Source organism: Oncorhynchus masou, chromosome 24, assembly GCF_036934945.1.
Source record: "Oncorhynchus masou masou isolate Uvic2021 chromosome 24, UVic_Omas_1.1, whole genome shotgun sequence".
Lineage (NCBI taxonomy): Eukaryota > Metazoa > Chordata > Actinopteri > Salmoniformes > Salmonidae > Oncorhynchus > Oncorhynchus masou.
Window position 1 is genome coordinate 92,584,677 of NC_088235.1, and position 20,324 is coordinate 92,605,000.

The window sequence follows — 20,324 nt, forward strand, 5'->3', positions numbered from 1 at the left end:
TGTTTCCCATGCCAATAAAGCCCCTTGATTTGAGAGAGAGCATGTTAGAGAGTGAGAGTGTGAGAAAGTGAGAGAGAGTGAGAGAGAATGTTAGAGAACGAGAGAGAGAGAGAATGTTAGAGAGCGAGAGCGAGAGAGAGAGAGAAAGAGAGAGAGAGAAAAAGAGAGAGAGAGAGAGACAGCAAGCAGTAGCATCCCAATCTCCTGCTGTAGATAGTTTCTGAGGCCATCTGTTGAGCAGTGTAAGCAGTATGCGCCATTAAAACACACTTTTGCTTTCAAACACACCTGCAGGCATCCAAACAGGAGAGGGGAGGATAAGAGTTGAGTAGAAACAGACTGCACACCTCGAAGCTGTTTGTTCTACAACTCACATCTAGATCACAGCAGAGTAAAGCAGAACAGAGTTCAGGGACACCAGTAATATAATCTAAACAACCCAACAAAACTGAGTCCAATAGTTCTCAAACTGGACCATTTTGCTTCTCTCCGTCACCCACGCACATTCAACATTTAGATAATAAAGCATTTGACCTTTCCATTGTGTTGATTGGTTTATTTCCAGTTTTGAAGTATACGTTTTCTCAAGATGATTGATGAGAAAAGTTTCATCCAACCCATTGGGTATCTCTCTGCACCCTCATATGCCATGTCTTGACATACGCAGGCAGACAGATTAAAAGTACATTTTACGGTGAATTTGGAAAGTACTCAGACCCATTGACTTTTTCCACATTTTGTTCCGTTAAAGCCGTATTCTAAAATGTATTTTATTGTTTTTTTTGCTCATCAAGCTCAAATCAAATCGTATTTGTCACATGCGCCAAATACAGTGAAATGATTACTTACAAGCCCTTAACCAACAATGCTTTAAGAAGTTAAGAAAAAAAAGATAAGTAAAACATTAAAAATAAAAGTAACAAATAGTTAAACAACAACAAAATTGTCATGCCCTGATCTGTTTCACCTGTTCCTGTGATTGTCTCCACCCCCCCAGATGTCGCTTATTTATCCCTGTGTTTCCTGTCTCTCTGTGCCAGTTCGTCTTGTGTGTTAGTCAAGTCAACCAGCTTTCCCGCCTGCCTGCCCTGACCTTGATTCTGCCTGCCCTTCGGTACCTTTTGGACTCTGAACTGGTTTTGACCCTTTTGCCTGTCCATGACCATTCTCTTGCCTTACCCTATTGGATTAAGAAATTAATATTGTAAGACTCCAACAATCTGCCTCCTGTGTCTGCATCTGGGTCTCGCCTTGTGTCATGATAAAAATAACAATAGGGACACTATATACAGGGGGTACCAGTACAGAGTCAATGTCTGGGGGAACCGGTTAGTAGAGGTAATTGAGGTGATATGTACATGTAGGTAGAGTTAAAGTGACTATGCATAGATAATAAACAGAGAGCAGCAGCGTAAAAGAGGGGCTTGGGTATCCCTTTGATTAGCTGTTCTGAAGTCTTATGGCTTGGGGGTAGATGCTGTTAAGAAGCCTCTTGGGCCTAGTCTTGGTGCTCCGGTACCGCTTGCCATGTGGTAGCAGAGAGAACAGTTCATGACTAGGGTGGCTGGAGTTTTTTAGGGCATTCCTCTGACACCACCTGGTATAGAGGTCCTGGATGGCAGAAAGCTTGGCCCCGATGATGTACGGGGCCGTACTCACTACCCTTTGTAGTGCCTTGTGGTCAGAGGCTGAGAAGTTGCCATACAAGGCAGTGATGCAACCAGTCAGGATGCTCTCGATGGTGCAGCTGTAGAACCTTTTGATGATCTGAGGACCCATGCCAAATCTTTTCAGTCTCCTGAGAAAGAATAGGCTTTGTTGTGCCCTCTTCATGACTATCTTAGTGTGTTTGGACCAAGATAGTTTGTTGGTGATGTGGACACCAAGGAACTTTACACTCAACCTGCTCCACTACAGCCCCGTCGATGAGAATGGGGGCGTGCTCGGTCCTCCTTTTCCTGTAGTCCACAATCATCTCCGTTGTCTTGATCATGTTGAGGGAGAGGTTGTTGTCCTGGCACCACACATCTCATCATTGTTGGTGATCAGGCCTACCACTGTTGTGTCATTGGCAAACTTGATGTTGATGTTGTTGGAGTCATGCCTGGCCATGCAGTCATGAGTGAACAGGGAGTACAGTAGAGGACTGAGCACGCACACATGAGGGGCCCCCATGTTGAGGACCAGCATGGCGGTTGTGTTGTTACCTAACCTTACCACCTGGGGGCAGCCCGGATCCAGTTGCAGAGGGAGGAGTTTAGTCCCTGGGTCCTTAGCTTAGTGATGAGCTTTGAGGGCACTATGTTGTTGAACGCTGAGCTGTAGTCAATGAATAGCATGCTCACATAGGTGTTAATTTTGTCCAGGTGGGAAAGGGCAGTGTGGAGTGCGATTGAGATTGCGTCATCTGTGGATCTGTTGGGGCGGTATGCAAATTGGAGTGGGTCTAAGGTTTCTGGGATAATGGTGTTGATGTGAGCCACGACCAGCCTTTCAAAGCACTTCATGGCTACAGACATGAGTGCTACGGGTTGGTAGTCATTTAGTCAGGTTACCTTAGTGTTATTGGGCACAGGGACTATGGTGGTCTGCTTGAAACATGTTAATATTACATACTCAGTCAGGGACAGGTTGAAAATGTCAGTGAAGACACTTGCCAGTTGGTCAGCAAATGCTCAGAGTACACGTCCTGGTAATCAGTCTGTTCCTGCAGCCTTGTGAATGTTGACCGGTCTTACTCACAGAGAGCGTGATCACACAGTCATCTGGAACAGCTGATGCTCTAATGCATGCTTCAGTGTTGCCTCGAAATGAGAATAGAAGTAATTTAGCTCATTTGGTAGGCTCGTGTCACTGGGCAGCTTGCGGATGTGCTTCCCTTTGTAGTCTGTAATAGTTTGCAAGCCCTGACACATCCGACGAGTGTTGGAGCCAGTGTAGTACAATTAAATCTTAGTCCTGTATTGATGCTTTGCCTGTTTGATGGTTCGTCAGAGGGCATAGCAGGATTTCTTATAAGCTTCCGGGTTAGAATCCCACTCCTTGAAAGCGGCAGCTCTACCCTTTAGCTCAGTGCGATGTTGCCTGTAATCCATGGCTTTTGGTTGGGGTAGGTACGTACGGTCACTGTGGGGATTATGTCATCAATGCACTTATTGATGAAGCCAGTGATTGATGTGGTGTACTCCTCAATGCCATTGGAAGAATCCCGGAAACATATTCCAGTCTGTGATAGCAAAACAGTCCTGTAGCTTAGCATCTGCTTCATCTGACCACTTTCTTATTGACTGAGTCACTGGTGCTTCCTGCTTTAGTTTTGGCTTGTAAGCAGGAATCAGGAGGATAGAATTGTGGTTATGGTCTCTGTGTGTGGAGTAAAGGTGGTCTAGAGTTTTTTCCCTCTGGTTGCACATTTGACATGCTGGTAGAAATGAGGTAAACCGAATGAGTTTCACGGCATTAAAGTCCCCGGCCAATACGAGCGCCGCCTCTGGATGAGCATTTTCCTGTTTGCTTAAGGCCGTATACAGCTCATTGGGTGCGGTCTTAGTGCCAGGATTGGTTTGGGATGGTACATAAACAGCTACAAAGAATACAGATGAACATTCCCTTCGTAAATAGTGTGGTCTACAGCTTATCATGAGATACTCTACCTCAGGCGAGCAAAACCTTGAGGCTTCCTTAGATTTCGTGCTGTTGTTTACAAATATACACAGACCGCCACCCCTTGTCTTACCAGAGGCCGCTGTTCTATCCTTCCGAAAAAGCTTAAAACCTGCCAGCTGTACGTTATTCATGTCATTGTTCAGCCACGACTTGGTGAAACATAAAATCTTACAGTTTTTAATATCCCATTGGTAGGATATAGGTGATCGTAGTTTGTCTATTTCATTATCGTTTGACTGTACGTTGGCTAATAGGACCAATGGTAAAGGTAGATTGCCCTCTCGGCGACAGATCCTTACAAGGCCCCTGGACCTTCTGCCTCGATACCTCCATCTCTTTTACATCTCTTTTACAAGGCACCTCCATCTCTCATCTCGTCTGAAGTAAATCCTTCCCTTCTGACCCGTTGAAGAGAAAGTATTCTTCAGTATGAGGTGAGTAATCGCTGTCCTGATATCTAGAAGCTCTTTTCGGTCATAAGTCACGGTGGCAGAAACATTATGTACAAAATAAGTTACAAATAACGCGAAAAAACATACACAATAGCACAATGGACTATTGAGTCATTGTTAGTTTTACACTTAAGACATGCCATTGTGCTGTAGCATTTGTGAATTTTTTCTCTTGTGTAATACATTCAATACATTAGTTTATACTGGATGACCTCCAGTATGACCTCCATCTTGTGCCAATATCAGTTATGTTTAAGTCTTGGTTCCAGTAGTTTACATTTTTTTCTAAGAGATTGTCTGTTAGAAAGGCTCTCTGCAAGGTTTTGTATATCTTACCTATCATTTGAATATCCTTTTTGACTCAAATGTAAGTTTCTATCTCACAGAACCTACGGACTGTGCCTTTAGTCCACAACACTAGCCTTGGTGTCTTTCAAGTTGTTCACATGATGTCGTTGAATTGATTTGTGGCTGTGACCAAGGAGCGGTTGGAAGTAAAAGGCTTCGTCAAATGAATGAGACCTGACAGGAGAAAATAGACCTTAAGCTCTTTGGCTCATTTCCTTTCATGAGCTTCCAGAAAACCCACAGTGGATGAAGTACACCCCCCTCCCCCACCCACCTCTACTACCAATGTCACACACTCCCGTCCCAAACCATCTCTGTGTAATCAATCATGCGCACACACACACACACACACACACACACACACACACACACACACACACACACACACACACACACACACACACACACACACACACACACACACACACACACAAAGGGGGTGAGCAAGGCCTTTCCTAACCCTCTGTTGCTGCAGCGATTTCACACCGTGTTGTTTCCAATCTGATCCATATTGAACACGCCGTTGACATAACTCTATCTTTAACCCTTTGATGCGTACGATTACATATTTGTAATCATTGTTGAGTGGTCCCTGCTGTGTACCATCGCAAATACAGTACCAGTCAAAAGTTTGGACACACCTACTCATTCAAGAGTTTTTATTTTGACTATTTTCTACATTGTGGAATAATAGTGAAGACATCAACACTATGAAATAACACCTATGGAATCATGTAGTAACCTCCACAATCACTCAACCTCAACACAATTGAGATGGTTTGGGATGAGTTGGAACGCAGAGTGAAGGAAAAGCAGCATATTTGAAATCTTTGATGTATTTGTTACAGTGTGTACAAGTACCGGAGCACATGACTTGATAAGTCATTTACAGTTCTTGACAAATCACAAAGCAAATAAAATGTTATCGCCTCACAGATCATCACCTCAAATACAAGCCTACTGCCTAGCCTAACTGTAGCGTGAAAGCTAAACAGGGTTACCAGATATGGATGAAACCATTTCAGAGGGGTTTTGGGGGGATTTCAAGTCCATGGAGGATAGAAATGGTGGAAGGTATCTTGGGGTCATACGATGCAGGAAATATTACTATGATGGGAGATTTAACAATAAATGGGGGGCAAACACAGGAGAAGTTCATAAGCTAAATAAAAATACAACTCCTGGAAAGGGGGTCTGAGCTGGCAACCCTGAGGTACCATAGTTACAATCTGATGCGGCGTTCAAATCAACTGGGAACTCAGAAATCTACGACTTCCGATTTCAGTACGTTCACGACAACTCGGAACTCTGGAGAAAAAAAGAGCTCTGACTGGGAAAAACTGTTTTGAAAAGGTCATACAACTCTGTCTCTTTCTAGAGCTCCGACTTTCCAACCTAACGATCACGGACGTCATGATTTGACCTCGTATTCTTTTCAGAGATCCCAGTTGTATTGAAAGCACCATAAGTCAGTCGAGTGAACCATCCCTTCACCTCATTTTGTTATAACATCTTTGGTCTGACAGCCAAAACGCATTGTATTATGTCAACAAACATGGCGCCACACATAGCTGGCAAATAGCTTAGCATTAGCTCATCATAATCAGTACAACCTTCAAAAAAACATTTTTTACACACATAATGTGTCCATTACAATCTAAACAAGAAATTGGAATGCATGATCTGCCACCAGCACTTGAAAAACCTGAATAAAACAGTAAATGCTCCATATATATAGTCGTGGCCAAAAGTTGAGAATGACACAAATATTAGTTTTCACAAAGTTTGCTGCTTCATTGTCTTTAGATATTTTGTCAGGTGTTACTATTTAATACTGAAGTATAATTACAAGCATTTCATATGTGTCAAAGGCTTTTATTGACAATTACATGAAGTTGATGTAAAGAGTCAATATTTGCAGTGTTGACCCTTCTTTTTCAATACTTTTTTTCAAGACGCCCGTTGCTGACAGGTGTATCAAATCAAGCACACAGCCATGCAATCTCAGTAGCCAAACATTGGCAGTAGAATGGCCTTACAGAAGGGCTCAGTGACTTTCAACGTGACACCGTCATAGAATGCCACCTTTCCAACAAGTCAGTTCATCAAATTTCTGCCCTGCTAGAGCTCTGTCCTCAGTTGGCACACTCACTACCGAGTTCCAAACTGCCTCTGTAAGCAACCTCAGCACAATCACTGTTCTTCCGGAGCTTCAAGAAATGGGTTTCCATGGCCGAGCAGTCGCACACAAGCCTAAAATCACCCTGCGCAATGCCAAGAGTCGGCTAGAGTGGGGTAAAGCTCGCCGCCATAGGACTCTGGAGCCGTGGAAACGCGTTCTCTGGAATGATGAATCATGCACCATATGGCAGTCCGACGGACTAATATTGGTTTGGCAGATGCCAGGAAAACGCTACCTTCCCCAATGCATGGTGCCAACTTGAGGTTGACCGATTATGGTTTTTCAACGCTGATACCAATAATGATTATTGGAGGACCAAAAAAAGCTGATGCTGATTAATCAGATGATTTTTATACATATATTTGTAATAATGACAATTGCAACAATACTGAATGAACAATGAACACGAACTTAAAATAATAAGTAAAATAATAAAAATCAATTTAGTCTCAAATAAATAATGAATCATGTTCAATTTGGTTTAAATAATGCAAAAACAAAGTGTTGGAGAAGAAAGTAAAAGTACAATATGTGCCATGTAAAAAAGCTAACGTTTAAGTTCCCTGCTCAGAACATATGAAAGCTGGTGGTTCCTTTTACATGAGTCTTCAATATTCCCAGTTAAGAAGTTTTAGGTTGTAGTTTTTATAGGACTATTTCTCTCTATACCATTTGTATTTCATAGACCTTTGACTATTGGATGTTCTTATAGGCACTATAGTATTGCCAGCCTAATCTCAGGAGTTGATAGGCTTGAAGTCATAAACAGCACTGTGCTTCAAGCATTGCGAAAAGCTGCTGACAAACGGAGGAAAGTGCGGTTTGAACGAATGCTTACGAGCCTGTTGCTGCCAACCACCGCTCAGTCAGACTGCTCTATCAAATATCAAATCATAGACTTAATTATAATAAACACACATAAATACGAGCCTTAGGTCATTAATATGGTCAAATCCGGAAACTATAATTTCAAAAAACAAAACATTTATTCTTTCAGTGAAATACGGAACTGCTCTGTATTTTATCAAACGGGTGGCAACCCTAAGTCTAAATATTGCTGTTACATTGCACAATCTTCAATGTTATATCATAATTATGTAAAATTCTGGTAAATTAATTACTGTCTTTGTTAGGAAGAAATGGAGAGAAGTGTTAACTAATGTGTGTGTGGGTTCTCCCTGACTCACAAAAACAGTGTCACTGTACATATCAACCTATACATAGGCCACACAATATTGTTTTCCGCCTCCTCAAGCCATCTTTAGAAAAGCCACAATATATTGTATTCTCTGGTCCAAGAAATCTATAGATTGACCAATTGTATTATATTCCCTGGTGTAAGCAATCAATACAATGGTCTAACAAGCAATTACCGTGTTCTCCAATTCCAGCACTTAGTTAGAATACTCTATGTATGGAACTTTCATCCTGCTTTGCTTGCACCCCACTCCTTTCTTTCCCCCTCAAACACGCCCCAACCTCACCCCCCCAAAACACATACACACACCCCCATACCTTCTTGTCGTTGTCAATATTGTTGAAGTGTGTGTGGTCAGTCTTGGCGGTAGCATCCACTCCGTCCAGGTCAGTGACGCCGCGGTTAAACTCCTCAACCGTACTGTCCGGTAATGGTAAGGGAGCCTCCTCCGCATCGATGTCTGTCTCCACAGCAACCGCCGACTTCTCTGCTCCCGTTAACTCCCGGGCTGAGTGAACGAACACACCAACACATTGTCAGAAGGAGGGCCAATGGCGTAACAGACTTCGTTGCTAGAAAAAAAGTTGCTACACCACAAGAGGTAGAGAAACATAAAAAGATGAGAGGAAGGGAAGGGAGAGGACTCAGAGGTATTTTGTTGAAAGTTGCTACACCAAAAGATGAGGAAGGATGACAAAAAAAGAGGGGCAGGAGGGGAGGAGCTTCATTAAGGTGTTCTCCAGTGGTTCTCTTGTTCACTCAGCTCTGACAATTAACACTCCAGATAAGCCCATTAGCTGTGCTCAGAGGCTCCTGAGGCTTACACTAGTGGGACAGACAGAGAGCTGGGATCAGCTCTCGTGTGCGTGTTTGTGTCAAATCAAATTGTATTTGTCACATGCTTCGTAAACAACAGGTGTAGAATTACAGTGAAATGCTTACTTAGAGGCTCTTCCCAACAATGCAGAGAGAAAAATAGAAAAATAATAGAAAGATAATAACACAAGGAATAAATGTGATGAGTCAAAAGATTTGGTGCAAAGGGGGGTCAATGCAGATGTGTGTATGTGTGTTTGTGTGTATGTGTGAGCGTGGTGCGTGGGTGCTGTGGGCTCATCTGCCTATGAAAGGATGCAGCAGTCACTAGAGCCAGTCCTCCAACCACTGTTCTGTTCCACAGTCACAGTCTCTCTCTATAGACTGACTCATCTGTGATGCTATCCTCTCAAATGGTCTCTTACACTCAATCAGGAGTGTGTTTGTGTGTGTGTATATTCACCTGAGAGCGTGGACTCCTCGTTGCAGGTCTTGTCATTGTTTGCGTCCTCCTGTCCATCTGCGTTCTGGTGTGTGTGTTGTAAGCTGAGTTTATGACACACCTCGAACGCCTGGCCCACCGTCCGCACGATACGCATGGCCTGGGACTGGAGAGGATGGACGAAGGAGAGGAGAGGAGGGGGAGGAGGGGATGGAGGAAAGAGACAGAGGGAGAGAGAGAGAGTGGTTATTCAATGTTCTTTGATGAGCTACTGTGGATGACTTCTCTCTGTCCTTCAATTAAATATACTGTACTCGGACCAGAGAAAGAGATAGTGAGAGTAAAGGGGAGAGACAGGTAGAAGAAATCAATAGCATTCCTATTCTTTTAAAATAGTTGGAGGACGACTGGGAGGTAATAAGAGGTTGTCAAAGAGTAGCCAAGAACACTTCATCACACCACAATCAGAATGACTGGACAGGATGAGTGTGTGTGTGTGTGTGTGTGTGTGTGTGTGTGTGTGTGTGTGTGTGTGTGTGTGTGTGTGTGTGTGTGTGTGTGTGTGTGTGTGTGTGTGTGTGTGTGTGTGTGTGTGTGTGTGTGTGTGTGTGTGAGACAGGTTAAAGGAAATACTCATAGCCTGTTATACATTAAAAAGTATTAGTAAGTTCAAAGTATGTGAGGATCATAAAACATCTAAGGTTAAAAAGATCATGCATTCAGTATTAGTTGATAGAGATTGATAATATTCATATAATTGTGTTAAAGTTAAAATCCGTCAAGCGTACAAAGGGTACGAATTGTGAGAGGAATGTGTAAACGTTATATTGATTACTTTATTTTGTGGTGCCGAATGGAAGGATAAAAATGTTAATCTGTGATCTACTAAATGGTCTTAATCTATGAGCCTAAGATCGATTGCTCTTGTCTCCACCCAAGTTCCAGGGGAAATCGCGGTCTTTTCTTATTGCACTAAAAGTTCTCATTTAGAAAACAAGATCGTATCACACTCATGATTATTTCTCCCCCTTTTCCGGGTACGTTATTGATGAACAAAAATAGTAATTCAAATGTAATAACTCGCTAGCATGTCAAGAGTGTTTAAGGTGTGTCTTAGTAACATCTTGAGGAAGTTAGAGTTAAGTTTGCAGAGAGCAATACATTTTTTATATATTTTTTTATTTCACCTTTATTATTCACCTTTACCTTTATTTATTTATGTGTCGAACTGCTTTGCTTTATCTTGGCCAGGTCGTAATTGTAAATGAGAACTTGTTCTCAACTTGCCTACCTGGTTAAATAAAAGGTGAAATAAAAAAAAATAAAAAATACAAATTTGATTTGCAGTGGAAGAATGTGCAAAGTAGATATAAAAAATAAATAAATAAAATAAAAATAAATAAAATAAATACAGTAGGGAAAGAGGTAGATGTTTGGGCTAAATTATAGGTGGGCTATGTACAGGTGCAGTAATCTGTGAGCTGCTCTGACAGCTGGTGCTTAAAGCTAGTGAGGGAGATAAGTGTTTCCAGTTTCAGAGATTTTTGTAGTTCGTTCCAGTCATTGGCAGCAGAGAACTGGAAGGAGAGGCGGCCAAAGAAAGAATTTGTTTTGGGGGTGACGAGAGAGATATACCTGCTGAAGCGCGTGCTACAGGTGGGTGATGCTATGGTGACCAGCAAGCTGAGATAAGGGGGGACTTTACCTAGCAGGGTCTTGTAGGGTCTTGTAGACATGGAGCCAGCGGGTTTGGCGACGAGTATGAAGCGAGGGCCAGCCAACGAGAGCGTACAGGTCGCAATGGTGGGTAGTATATTGGGCTTTGGTGACAAAATGGATTGCACTGTGATAGACTGCATCCAATTTGTTGAGTGGGGTATTGGAGGCTATTTTGTAAATGACATCGCCGAAGTCGAGGATCGGTTGGATGGTCATTATTACAAGGGTATGTTTGGCAGCATGAGTGAAGGATGCTTTGTTTCGAAATAGGAAGCCAATTCTAGATTTAACTTTGGATTGGAGATGTTTGATGTGGTTCTGGAAGGGGAGTTTACAGTCTAACCCAGAGGTGGGCAAACTTTTTGACTCGCGGGCCACAATGGGTTCTAAAATTTGACAGAGGGGCCGGGCCAGGAGCATTTGGAGGGAGTGTTTGGGCCGGATATACTAAAGCATTAAATGTAGTGTGTGCAAACCTCATAGCACAGTAAGAACACTACAACCCAATTTATTAACTGTCTTTCAAATGTGAAAAATAGCCCTTATCAGTTAATAAATTTGTCTCAAGGAATATGCAAGATATGGCATTTACATACTATTTCGGAGATACTGGGAGGAGGAAATGTAAATAGATTAAAATAACATACGCACTGTGATTTATCAAGATTGCGTCTGTTTTTAATAAGTTTCAATCGAAGGTGCAAAGTTAAAGAAATCAACATTTATTGAAAAATGGAATCACTTTCAACATTCAAAACATATTATTACACAACGAAATACTCAAGCTCAATAATATCTACTTGTGTTAAACTCCGCAAAATCATGGATGGATTGTCCTGACCGTGCGCTCTACAAACTCGCCACGGACGCCCTCGCCTTCACGCGCAAACAGTACACGTGTATCGTTGCCAAGCACACAGACATAGGCTGTATTAAATATCAGCTGAAAATTTAAATTTAAATTAAGAGCGATGTGCAGTGGAAGTGTTAATTAAGCTACTGTACCGCTGCTGTGCGTAAATGTGCATTGCTCTTAATTAAAAGACGCACTTCCAAACTTTCCATATGCATTTTTTCATAACACAGCAGAAAAACTCACCATTTCAGTGGGAACAGTGTTGTTGGTCTCCCTTTTTGCCAGTGCATCAAAGTCTGGAGTTAGTTTTGTTGTGGCAATTCTCAGGACAGATCTGAGGTGTTGGTCAGTTAACTTGGATCTGTGATGGGCTTTGTTGATTTTCATGACGCTAAACGTCTGCTCACACACGTAGGTCGAGCCAAACAACACCAGCATCTTCTGCGCCGTCCTCCGGAGGTTTGGAAACGCGGTCTCGTTAAGTGAAGCGTAAAAGTCATTCAGTTTAAGAGACTTGAACTTCTCCTTTGAGACGGAGTCAGACTGAAGATCGATCAGTTCCAATTGCAGCTCCTGCGGTGCTGATTCGGGGTCTTGTGACAGGGGACAGGACACCAGTTGAAGTGACTTGTCAATTTTTTCAAAATCACAGAACCGACGGCAAAATTCTCTGTGCAGATCGTCCAGTGATTTGCAGTATTTCTTCGCATTTCGGGCGGCCTCTTTCTGCACGGCTAGTGTGGGGAAATGTGCGAAAGATTTGTTTGACATTTGCCTGGAGAATAAAACCAGCTTGGATTTGAAGGCTCTCACATTTGTGTACATGTCGTGCGCAAACTGATCTTTCCCCTGTAGCTTCACGTTCAGCTCATTCATGTGTGAAAATATGTCCACAGCAAACGCAAAGTCACAAAGCCAGTTTGTGTCGCTCAGCTCGGGGAATTCTTCGGATTTCCCCATTAAATTAAAAAATGAGCGAATCTCGTCTTTGAGCTCCCAGACTCATTGAAACACTTTCCCCAAACTTAACCAGCGGACGCGAGAGTGGTAAAGTAGGTCCTGGTGATCCGCATTAGTTTCTTCCAGGAACGTAATGAACTGACGATGATTAAGTCCCCTTGCTCGTATGAAGTTAACAAGTTTTACAACTGGATCCACGACGTGATTAAGCTGCAATACAGACTTACACAGAGACTCCTGATGAATGATGCAGTGAAGTAAAATAACATCCTGGTCAGGGTTTTCTTCTTTCACTTTATCCTGATTCTTTTCAGCAGCCCGATGTTTTTTCCAGTTAAATTTGGCGATCCATCCGTGGTGACATTGGCAAGTTTACTCCAAGGTAGCTTCATTCTCTCGATGACAGCAGACACCTGTTCATATAAGTCCTCTCCTCGCGTTTTCCCTTTCAGTGATTCCATGCTCAAAAGCTCCTCCGTTATCTCAAAACTGTCGTTAATCCCTCGGATAAAAATTAGGAGCTGAGCAGTGTCTTTTATGTCGTTACTTTCATCCAGTGCTAGTGAATATAACTTAAAGGACTCCGCCTTTTTGTTTAACTCGCTGACTATATCTTCGTCAATCAGTTCCACGCGGCGAGTCACTGTCCTGCGTGCTAAACTGATTTTTTCAAACTTGGCTTTGCTCTCCGGACGCAAGAGACCTGCTGTCTCTACCATGCACTCTTTCAAAAACTCGCCTTCGGAGAAAGGCTTGCTAGCCTTTGCTAATTTGAATGCCAGCAAATAACTTGCCTTGGTACTTGACTCTTGAATTGCAGTTTTTCGGTGAAAAAAGTTCTGTTGACTCTGTAAATTAGCTGCCAACCTCTGAGCAGTAGCCGCCCGTTCTTGTGTTGACTGTTTGCTAGCATAGTTTGCATGCTTCGTGGCAAAGTGATGGCTGATATTGTACTCTTTGAAAACCGCAACAGCTTCTTGGCATATCAGACATACAGCCGTTGATCGGACTTCAGTGAAGAAGTATTTTGTTGTCCACTCCTTATTAAACACTCGGCATTCGCTGTCCACTTTCCTTCTCTTTGGTCCGCTCATTTTCACAGAAGGGCTTAATGGTGACGTGAAACGAAGTGAAAATTAAAGTAAAATAAAGAGAAATACGCGCCACTCCAACAACGGTCAATGTGTTTTGAGTGCGCCATCTATTGGGGAAACGTGGGCATTGCAGGGAAAGGGGAAAAAATGAGGTTTTTAGTATAATTTGGACAAGTTCGGCGGGCCGGATTAAAAAGCCTAACGGGCCGTATGTGGCCCGCGGGCCGTAGTTTGCCCATGTCTGGTCTAACCAGACACCTAGGTATTTGTAGTTGTCCACGTATTCCAAGTCAGAGCCGTCCAGAGTAGTGATGTTGGACAGGCGGGCAGGTGCAGGCAGCGATCGGTTGAAGAGCATGCATTTAGTTTTACTTGTATTTAAGAGCAATTGGAGGCCACGGAAGGAGAGTTGTATGGCATTGAAGCTTGCCTGGAGGGTTGTTAACACAGTGTCCAAAGAAGGGCCAGAAGTATACAGAATGGTGTCGTCTGCGTAGAGGTGGATCAGAGACTCACCAGCAGCAAGAGCGACATCATTGATGTATACAGAGAAGAGAGTCGGTCCAAGAATTGAACCCTGTGGCACCCCCATAGAGACTGCCAGAGGTCCGGACAGCAGACCCTCCAATTTGACACACTGAACTCTATCAGAAAAGTAGTTGGTGAACCAGGCGAGGCAATCATTTGAGAAACGAAGGCTGTCGAGTCTGCCGATGAGGATGTGGTGATTGACAGAGTCGAAAGAGTCAGAGTCGAAAGCCTTGGCCAGATCAATGAACACAGCTGCCCTGCTCGGTTGCAGAGAAGAATATCATCGTACTGAGAGTAGCTGCCATTTTATGTCGATTGTAAATAAACATGTGCGTTGTTAATAAGATATTTTGCGGTGTTATTTGTATAATGGTTTTTCAAACACTTTATTGCCTGTTGATAAATTGAGTTATGGTTTACTGAGTTAAAGCTTTGTGCTTGACAGTTATATTGAAATTAGTATCTGTTTCAGTGAATTACAGTGTATAATGTTGTGGACTTGAATAAGCCTTGTACCCTAAAAACTATATATTTCCTGTAGATCTGTTGTTCTGTAAAATGTGTTACTTTTGTAAAATATTTGCACTAAAAGTTCTCATTGAGAAAACAAGGTCGTATCACTCTCGTGATTATTTCTCCCCTTTTTCAGGGGTGTAACATGTGTGGTGCATGTGCATCTGTGGTCCCGTGTGGCTCAGTTGGTAGAGCATGGTGCTTGCAATGCCACGGTTCGATTCCCACGGGGAACCGGTATGAAAATGCATGCACTCACTACCGTAAGTTGCTCTGGATAAGAGCGTCTACTAAATTACATAAATGAACATGATGGATTAGTCCAGGGGTGTCAAACTCATACTGCACCGGGGGCCGCACTTGGTCTTCAAAGAGGTCCGGAGGACTGCGCTGAAAATGTGTTACATTTCCTCACCGTCAAAATGTGCAAATAATAGTCCTCTATCCATAGTCTAGCTTTGTTTTCAGTGATTATAAAGTCAAGAAACTGTAATTTCTACACAGTTGTCATTTTAAAGTATATTGCGTCCACCCCTGTATGTTTGAGACCCTTGGATTAGACAGAGATGGATTGTGACAAGAGTGTGTGACATTGGTTGCATTGCAGTCTGAACGATTGGCTCTCTACTCGGCCGAGCAGAGAGAGGCAGAGGACATTTCCATTCACACACTGCCTTGCGCTCGCACACACTCCCCACACACACAATTTAATTCACACGGCCTTGTCCTTGCACCAGGATTACTTTCACAACCTTGTATAATCAATAGCAGGTACAGCACTAGCATCGTTAGCATTGTTAGAGTCTATAAACAGAAAAAAGATGATATTAAAGAACCATTTACTAAAAAAGGTTATATACGGTGCATTCGGCAAGTACTCAGACGCCTTGTCTTTTTCCACATTTTGTTACATTACCGCCTTATTCAAAAATGTATTCAATTGTTTTTTCCCCTCATCAATATTCACACAATACCCCATAATGACAAAGCAAAACAGGTTGACATTTTTGCAAATGGTTCCAAACTTCTTCCATTTATGAATGATGGAGGCCACTGTATTCTTTGGGAGCTTCAAAACCACATACATTTTTTGGTACCCTTCCCCAGATCTGTGCCTCGACACAATCCTGTCGCGGAGCTCTACGGACAATTCCTTCGACCTCATGGCTTGGAAAATAGAAAATAGATAGCATCATGAGGGAAAAAATGATGTGGATACATTGAAGCAACATCTCAAGACATCAGCCAGGAAGTTAAATCTTCGTCGCAAATGGGCCTTCCAAATGGACAATGACCCCAAGCATACTTCCAAAGTTGTGGCAAAATGGCTTAAGAACAACAAAGTCAAGGTATTGGAGTGGTCATCACAAAGTCCTGACCTCAATCATATAGAAAATTTGTGGGCAGAACTGAAAAAGCGCGTGCGAGCAAGGAGGCCTACAAACCTGACTCATTTACACCAGCTCTGTCAGGAGGAATGGGCCAAAATTCACCCTACTTTTTGTCGGAAGCTTGTAGTAAAAAACAAAAAAAAAGTAAACAATTTAAAGGCAATGCTACCAAATACTAATTGAGTGTATGTAAACTTCTGACCCACTGGGAATGTGATGAAATAAATAAAAGCTGAAATAAATAATTATCTCTACTATTATTCTGACATTTCACATTCTTAAAATGACGTGGTGATCCTAACTGACCTAAGACAGGGAATTTGTACTCTGATTAAGTGTCAGGAATTGTGAAAAACTGAGTTTAAATGTATTTCACTAAGGTGTATGCCAATAAACTGTAGGTGTGGCAGGTAGCCTAGTGGTTAGAGTGTTGGATTAGTAACCAGAAGGTTGCGAGATCAAATCCCTGAGCTGACAAGGCAAAACAAAAAAGTCATTTCCCCAGTTAACCCAAGTTTCCTCTGCCATTTTAGAAAATAACAATTTGTTCTTAACTTACTTGTCTAGTTAAATAAATGTTTAAAAAAATCTATATGTATAGTTATGTTTTTTTTATGTATAGTTTTTCACAATTCCTGACATTTAGCTTCTTCCAAAATCAAGCATTCGCTTGGCAACAGCAGAGAACCCCGTTCTGGATTAAGAGCCTTGCTGCCTAATATTTGTTTTGTACAAGCAGCAAATTGAGTAGCATGTTTGAGTTACTTCTACACTTGTATCTATTAGATAAGGAACTGTACAAATGTTTGCAATGTGCTTAACATTTAGTTAGTATTCTCTATGGGATTTTACATGTACTTGTTAGCATTACTAACCTTTGGATTACAGAGTATCAGTGGGGTTTGAAAACAGAGCCAGTACCGGTATTACAGAATATCCCGGAATGGCACAAGGTCAGTATGAAGGTATGACAATTTGGATACCGCCCAAACCTAATGACAACACAAGAGGACGGTGTTTGAACCAACTTGCAAGTAGCCTACCAATAAGCACATTCTTTTTCAAAGTATTAAGGTAAGCAAAGGTGATTATTTTATTAAAATATATGAAGCCAAAGTCATAGGCTAGACAAATAAGTTGAAATATTAGCAAAATTTGAACATGTTTGTGAGCTAGCTACTTTAAGTCCTCCTTTCAAGCTAGCCAGCTAACTCTTTCAAATACAAATGATTTGTTATTCCAAATAGAGCTACAGACCCAGTCTGACATTGGCAATGAGCTAATTGATACTTTTATTTCAGTATGGAGTCAATTGAAGGGTCTGTGTTTCATGAGGCCTTTAGAAAACTTACTGACTGAGAGGAGGTATGCATAAAATATTTAGAATAAATGATGTCTTCATTTTGGCAGATTAGCTGTTTTTTTCTCCTTCTTCTCTGGAACCAGTACTGTACTGCCCAGCCGCTAGGGGAATTGGACTTGTGGGCGGTTTGAATTCTGGGCCAGGCGCTGGAAAGAAATGGGTAAAATTGATCTCACAACTGGAGGGCTGCTGGGTTCATATCCTCAAAACATTCCCTTACCGTTGGGCCCTTGAGCAAGGTGCTTAACCCCAACAACATCCTGTAGCTTGAACCTGTGCGTGCTGAGGTGTGCTGTCTGGGGGGGATGGAGCAGCAGACACATTTTTGTTGTTCTCTATAACTAATGGACAAAGGTGTATTGCATGGAAGTCAGCCAGAGTTGATGTGGGCCATCATTCAAACAAAGAGATGCCTCTCTGCTGGCCACCAGTGCATATTTACAAACTATGCTTGCATATAATGACAATACAGTCCAAAAACCTATGCTGGTATTATTAGTCCATTATTTAATTGTTTATTAAATTATATTCTTAGCTAAAAATTATATAATAAATGGCAACATTCAGTGTTCTACATGGAACCATTTTGGTTCAGTGAAGAACTTTAAGGGTTACCATATGTGAAGCAAGCGACAGAACCCTTTTTGGTTCTATAAGGATTTTATTTTTTGGAAGAGTGTAGCCCAGATTAAGGACCAGCAGCACTAACATTGTTAGCACCATTTGCCTTGTTAGTCATTAGCCCATATTAAGTACCAGCAGTACTACCATCGTTAGCATTGTTAGAGTTGTAAACCCAGATAAAGGACCAGCAGTAGAACAGCCCACAAAAGTTAGTGTGTCATAATGACTCTCAGTCTCTCTAACTGCCAAGCCTTTGTTCTGAGTCAAGGTGTTTTCCCTCCAATTCAGCCTGCCAATTAACAGCCATTATGGCTCAACAGTTTCTCAGACAGTCATTAAAACAGACAGGGCTGGGGTGCAACTGTGACTGCTCTGAACAATGGCAGGGGGAATGACTAAGAGGATGTCTTTGAAGATGAATTATCAGATTCATTCATTTGGAAAATGTAGCCAGATTGGTGAGTATTTGCATGGTCAAATAATTTTAGCCACCTGCTGGCTCAGTATCCTGGGTGATGGACGCCCAAAGCTATGCCACTTGGCCCATGCCAGGGCCCGTGTCTGAGACTGGCAGAGAGTGGCAACTGGCAATGGATAGGAAGGACACACACAAGTCAGTCTCCCATTAGTCCAGGCCTCTGGTCTCTAATGGGTTCTCCCTGCAAGTCTCCCCCTCGTTTAACTGTCTGTGATGGAGACAGCCTCGTTAATTACACTGCTTTAAACTGTCCACAGGAGGACAGCTTGAGAGGAGGGAGGGAGGAATTTATTTGTATTTATTCAAATGTATTTAAAAAGGGAAATCCCATTGAGACCAAGGCATCTTTTACAAGGGAGCCCTGCACACAATCATACAAATTCCCAATATTTACAATTCCAATGCAATAAAGCATTTATGAAAAGTAACTTACAAAAGTTATGAAGTTATGAAAAACAAACATTCCTTAATAAAATAAGTAATCAACCAGCTGTCTGAACTGCCCTAGCGGCACCAAAACATCAAACTTTCAAGAGTCCAGGAGAGGGAGGAATGGAGAGAGACAATAACAGAAAAAGGGATAGGGATCAGTGTTGCCAACTAATTTTCAGGGGAAGTTGCTAGGGACAGGTCGATCTGTTGCTAAAAGTAGCTAAATTACATTGTGATGTCATTGTGTGATGCCGTCATTACGTAGAATACACAATAACGTCCTCTCAAATTGACTGGCCATCTCGGTGAAAAATATGATTTGACATTTGTTTGTTTATTATCACATAAATTTATTTGTAAAAGTAATATAAACACAACACATTTTATATGATCAGATGTTTTTATTTTTAAACACAAGACAATGAATAATTGAACATTTACACATTACCCCTTATTGAAAAATTACATTTTATTTATTTTCTTTTTAAGTAGTAAACCTACACATTCTGAACAACTATAGTTTGAAGCAGAGTATTGGTAGTTAGCTAACATGCTACCTAACTGATAAACAATAGGTACAAGCTAATAACAAGGTACAGTGCCTTGCGAAAGTATTCGGCCCCCTTGAACTTTGCGACCTTTTGCCACATTTCAGGCTTCAAACATAAAGATATAAAACTGTATTTTTTTGTGAAGAATCAACAACAAGTGGGACACAATCATGAAGTGGAACGACATTTATTGGATATTTCAAACTTTTTTAACAAATCAAAAACTGAAAAATTGGGCGTGCAAAATTGTCCATTAATGGATTCTTTCAGGACATCAATTTTTGCCATAGAGTTGACTACTCTTCTGCAAATTGATGTTAAGAGGTGTACCAGATTGTCAAAAAGCTTGACAGGATCCGTTTGCTTCACTGCAACTTGTAAGTCGGACAGGATTGATTTCAAGAATGTCAGGTGGACATAGTTGGTCTTGTCCATGTATGTGGCGTGGAGCACATCCGCCATGTAGCAACGCTCACTGGCCTTGGTCACCTCAAAGTGGAGCTTTAATTCTTCCCACTGGCTCAATATATGAGTTACCGCAGGCTCAATCGATAGCCAACGTGTGGCACACACTTTGGTGATCTGCAGGAGTTTCTGGCCACAATTAATGGTGGCATACACTGCTTTGTACGCCTCGTGCCGTTTTGAGGAAATCAAAAACCAGTTGTAGGTTTTCCTGATTAAGTACTCAATGCTCCTAGGGATGGT

General features: G+C 41.9%; 1 protein-coding gene across 1 annotated transcript in view; it reads right to left on the reverse strand.

The window, feature by feature from the left end:
• LOC135513039 (carboxyl-terminal PDZ ligand of neuronal nitric oxide synthase protein-like) overlaps positions 1-20,324 on the reverse strand; it is a 186,801-nt gene that overhangs the window by 47,789 nt on the left and 118,688 nt on the right. The window contains exons 6-7 of the mRNA XM_064935692.1: positions 9,126-9,270; positions 8,164-8,354 (exon numbers count right to left, since the gene is read on the reverse strand). Of these exons, the coding sequence (XP_064791764.1) occupies positions 8,164-8,354; positions 9,126-9,270 (336 nt within the window). The remainder of the gene's footprint in view (positions 1-8,163; positions 8,355-9,125; positions 9,271-20,324) is intronic.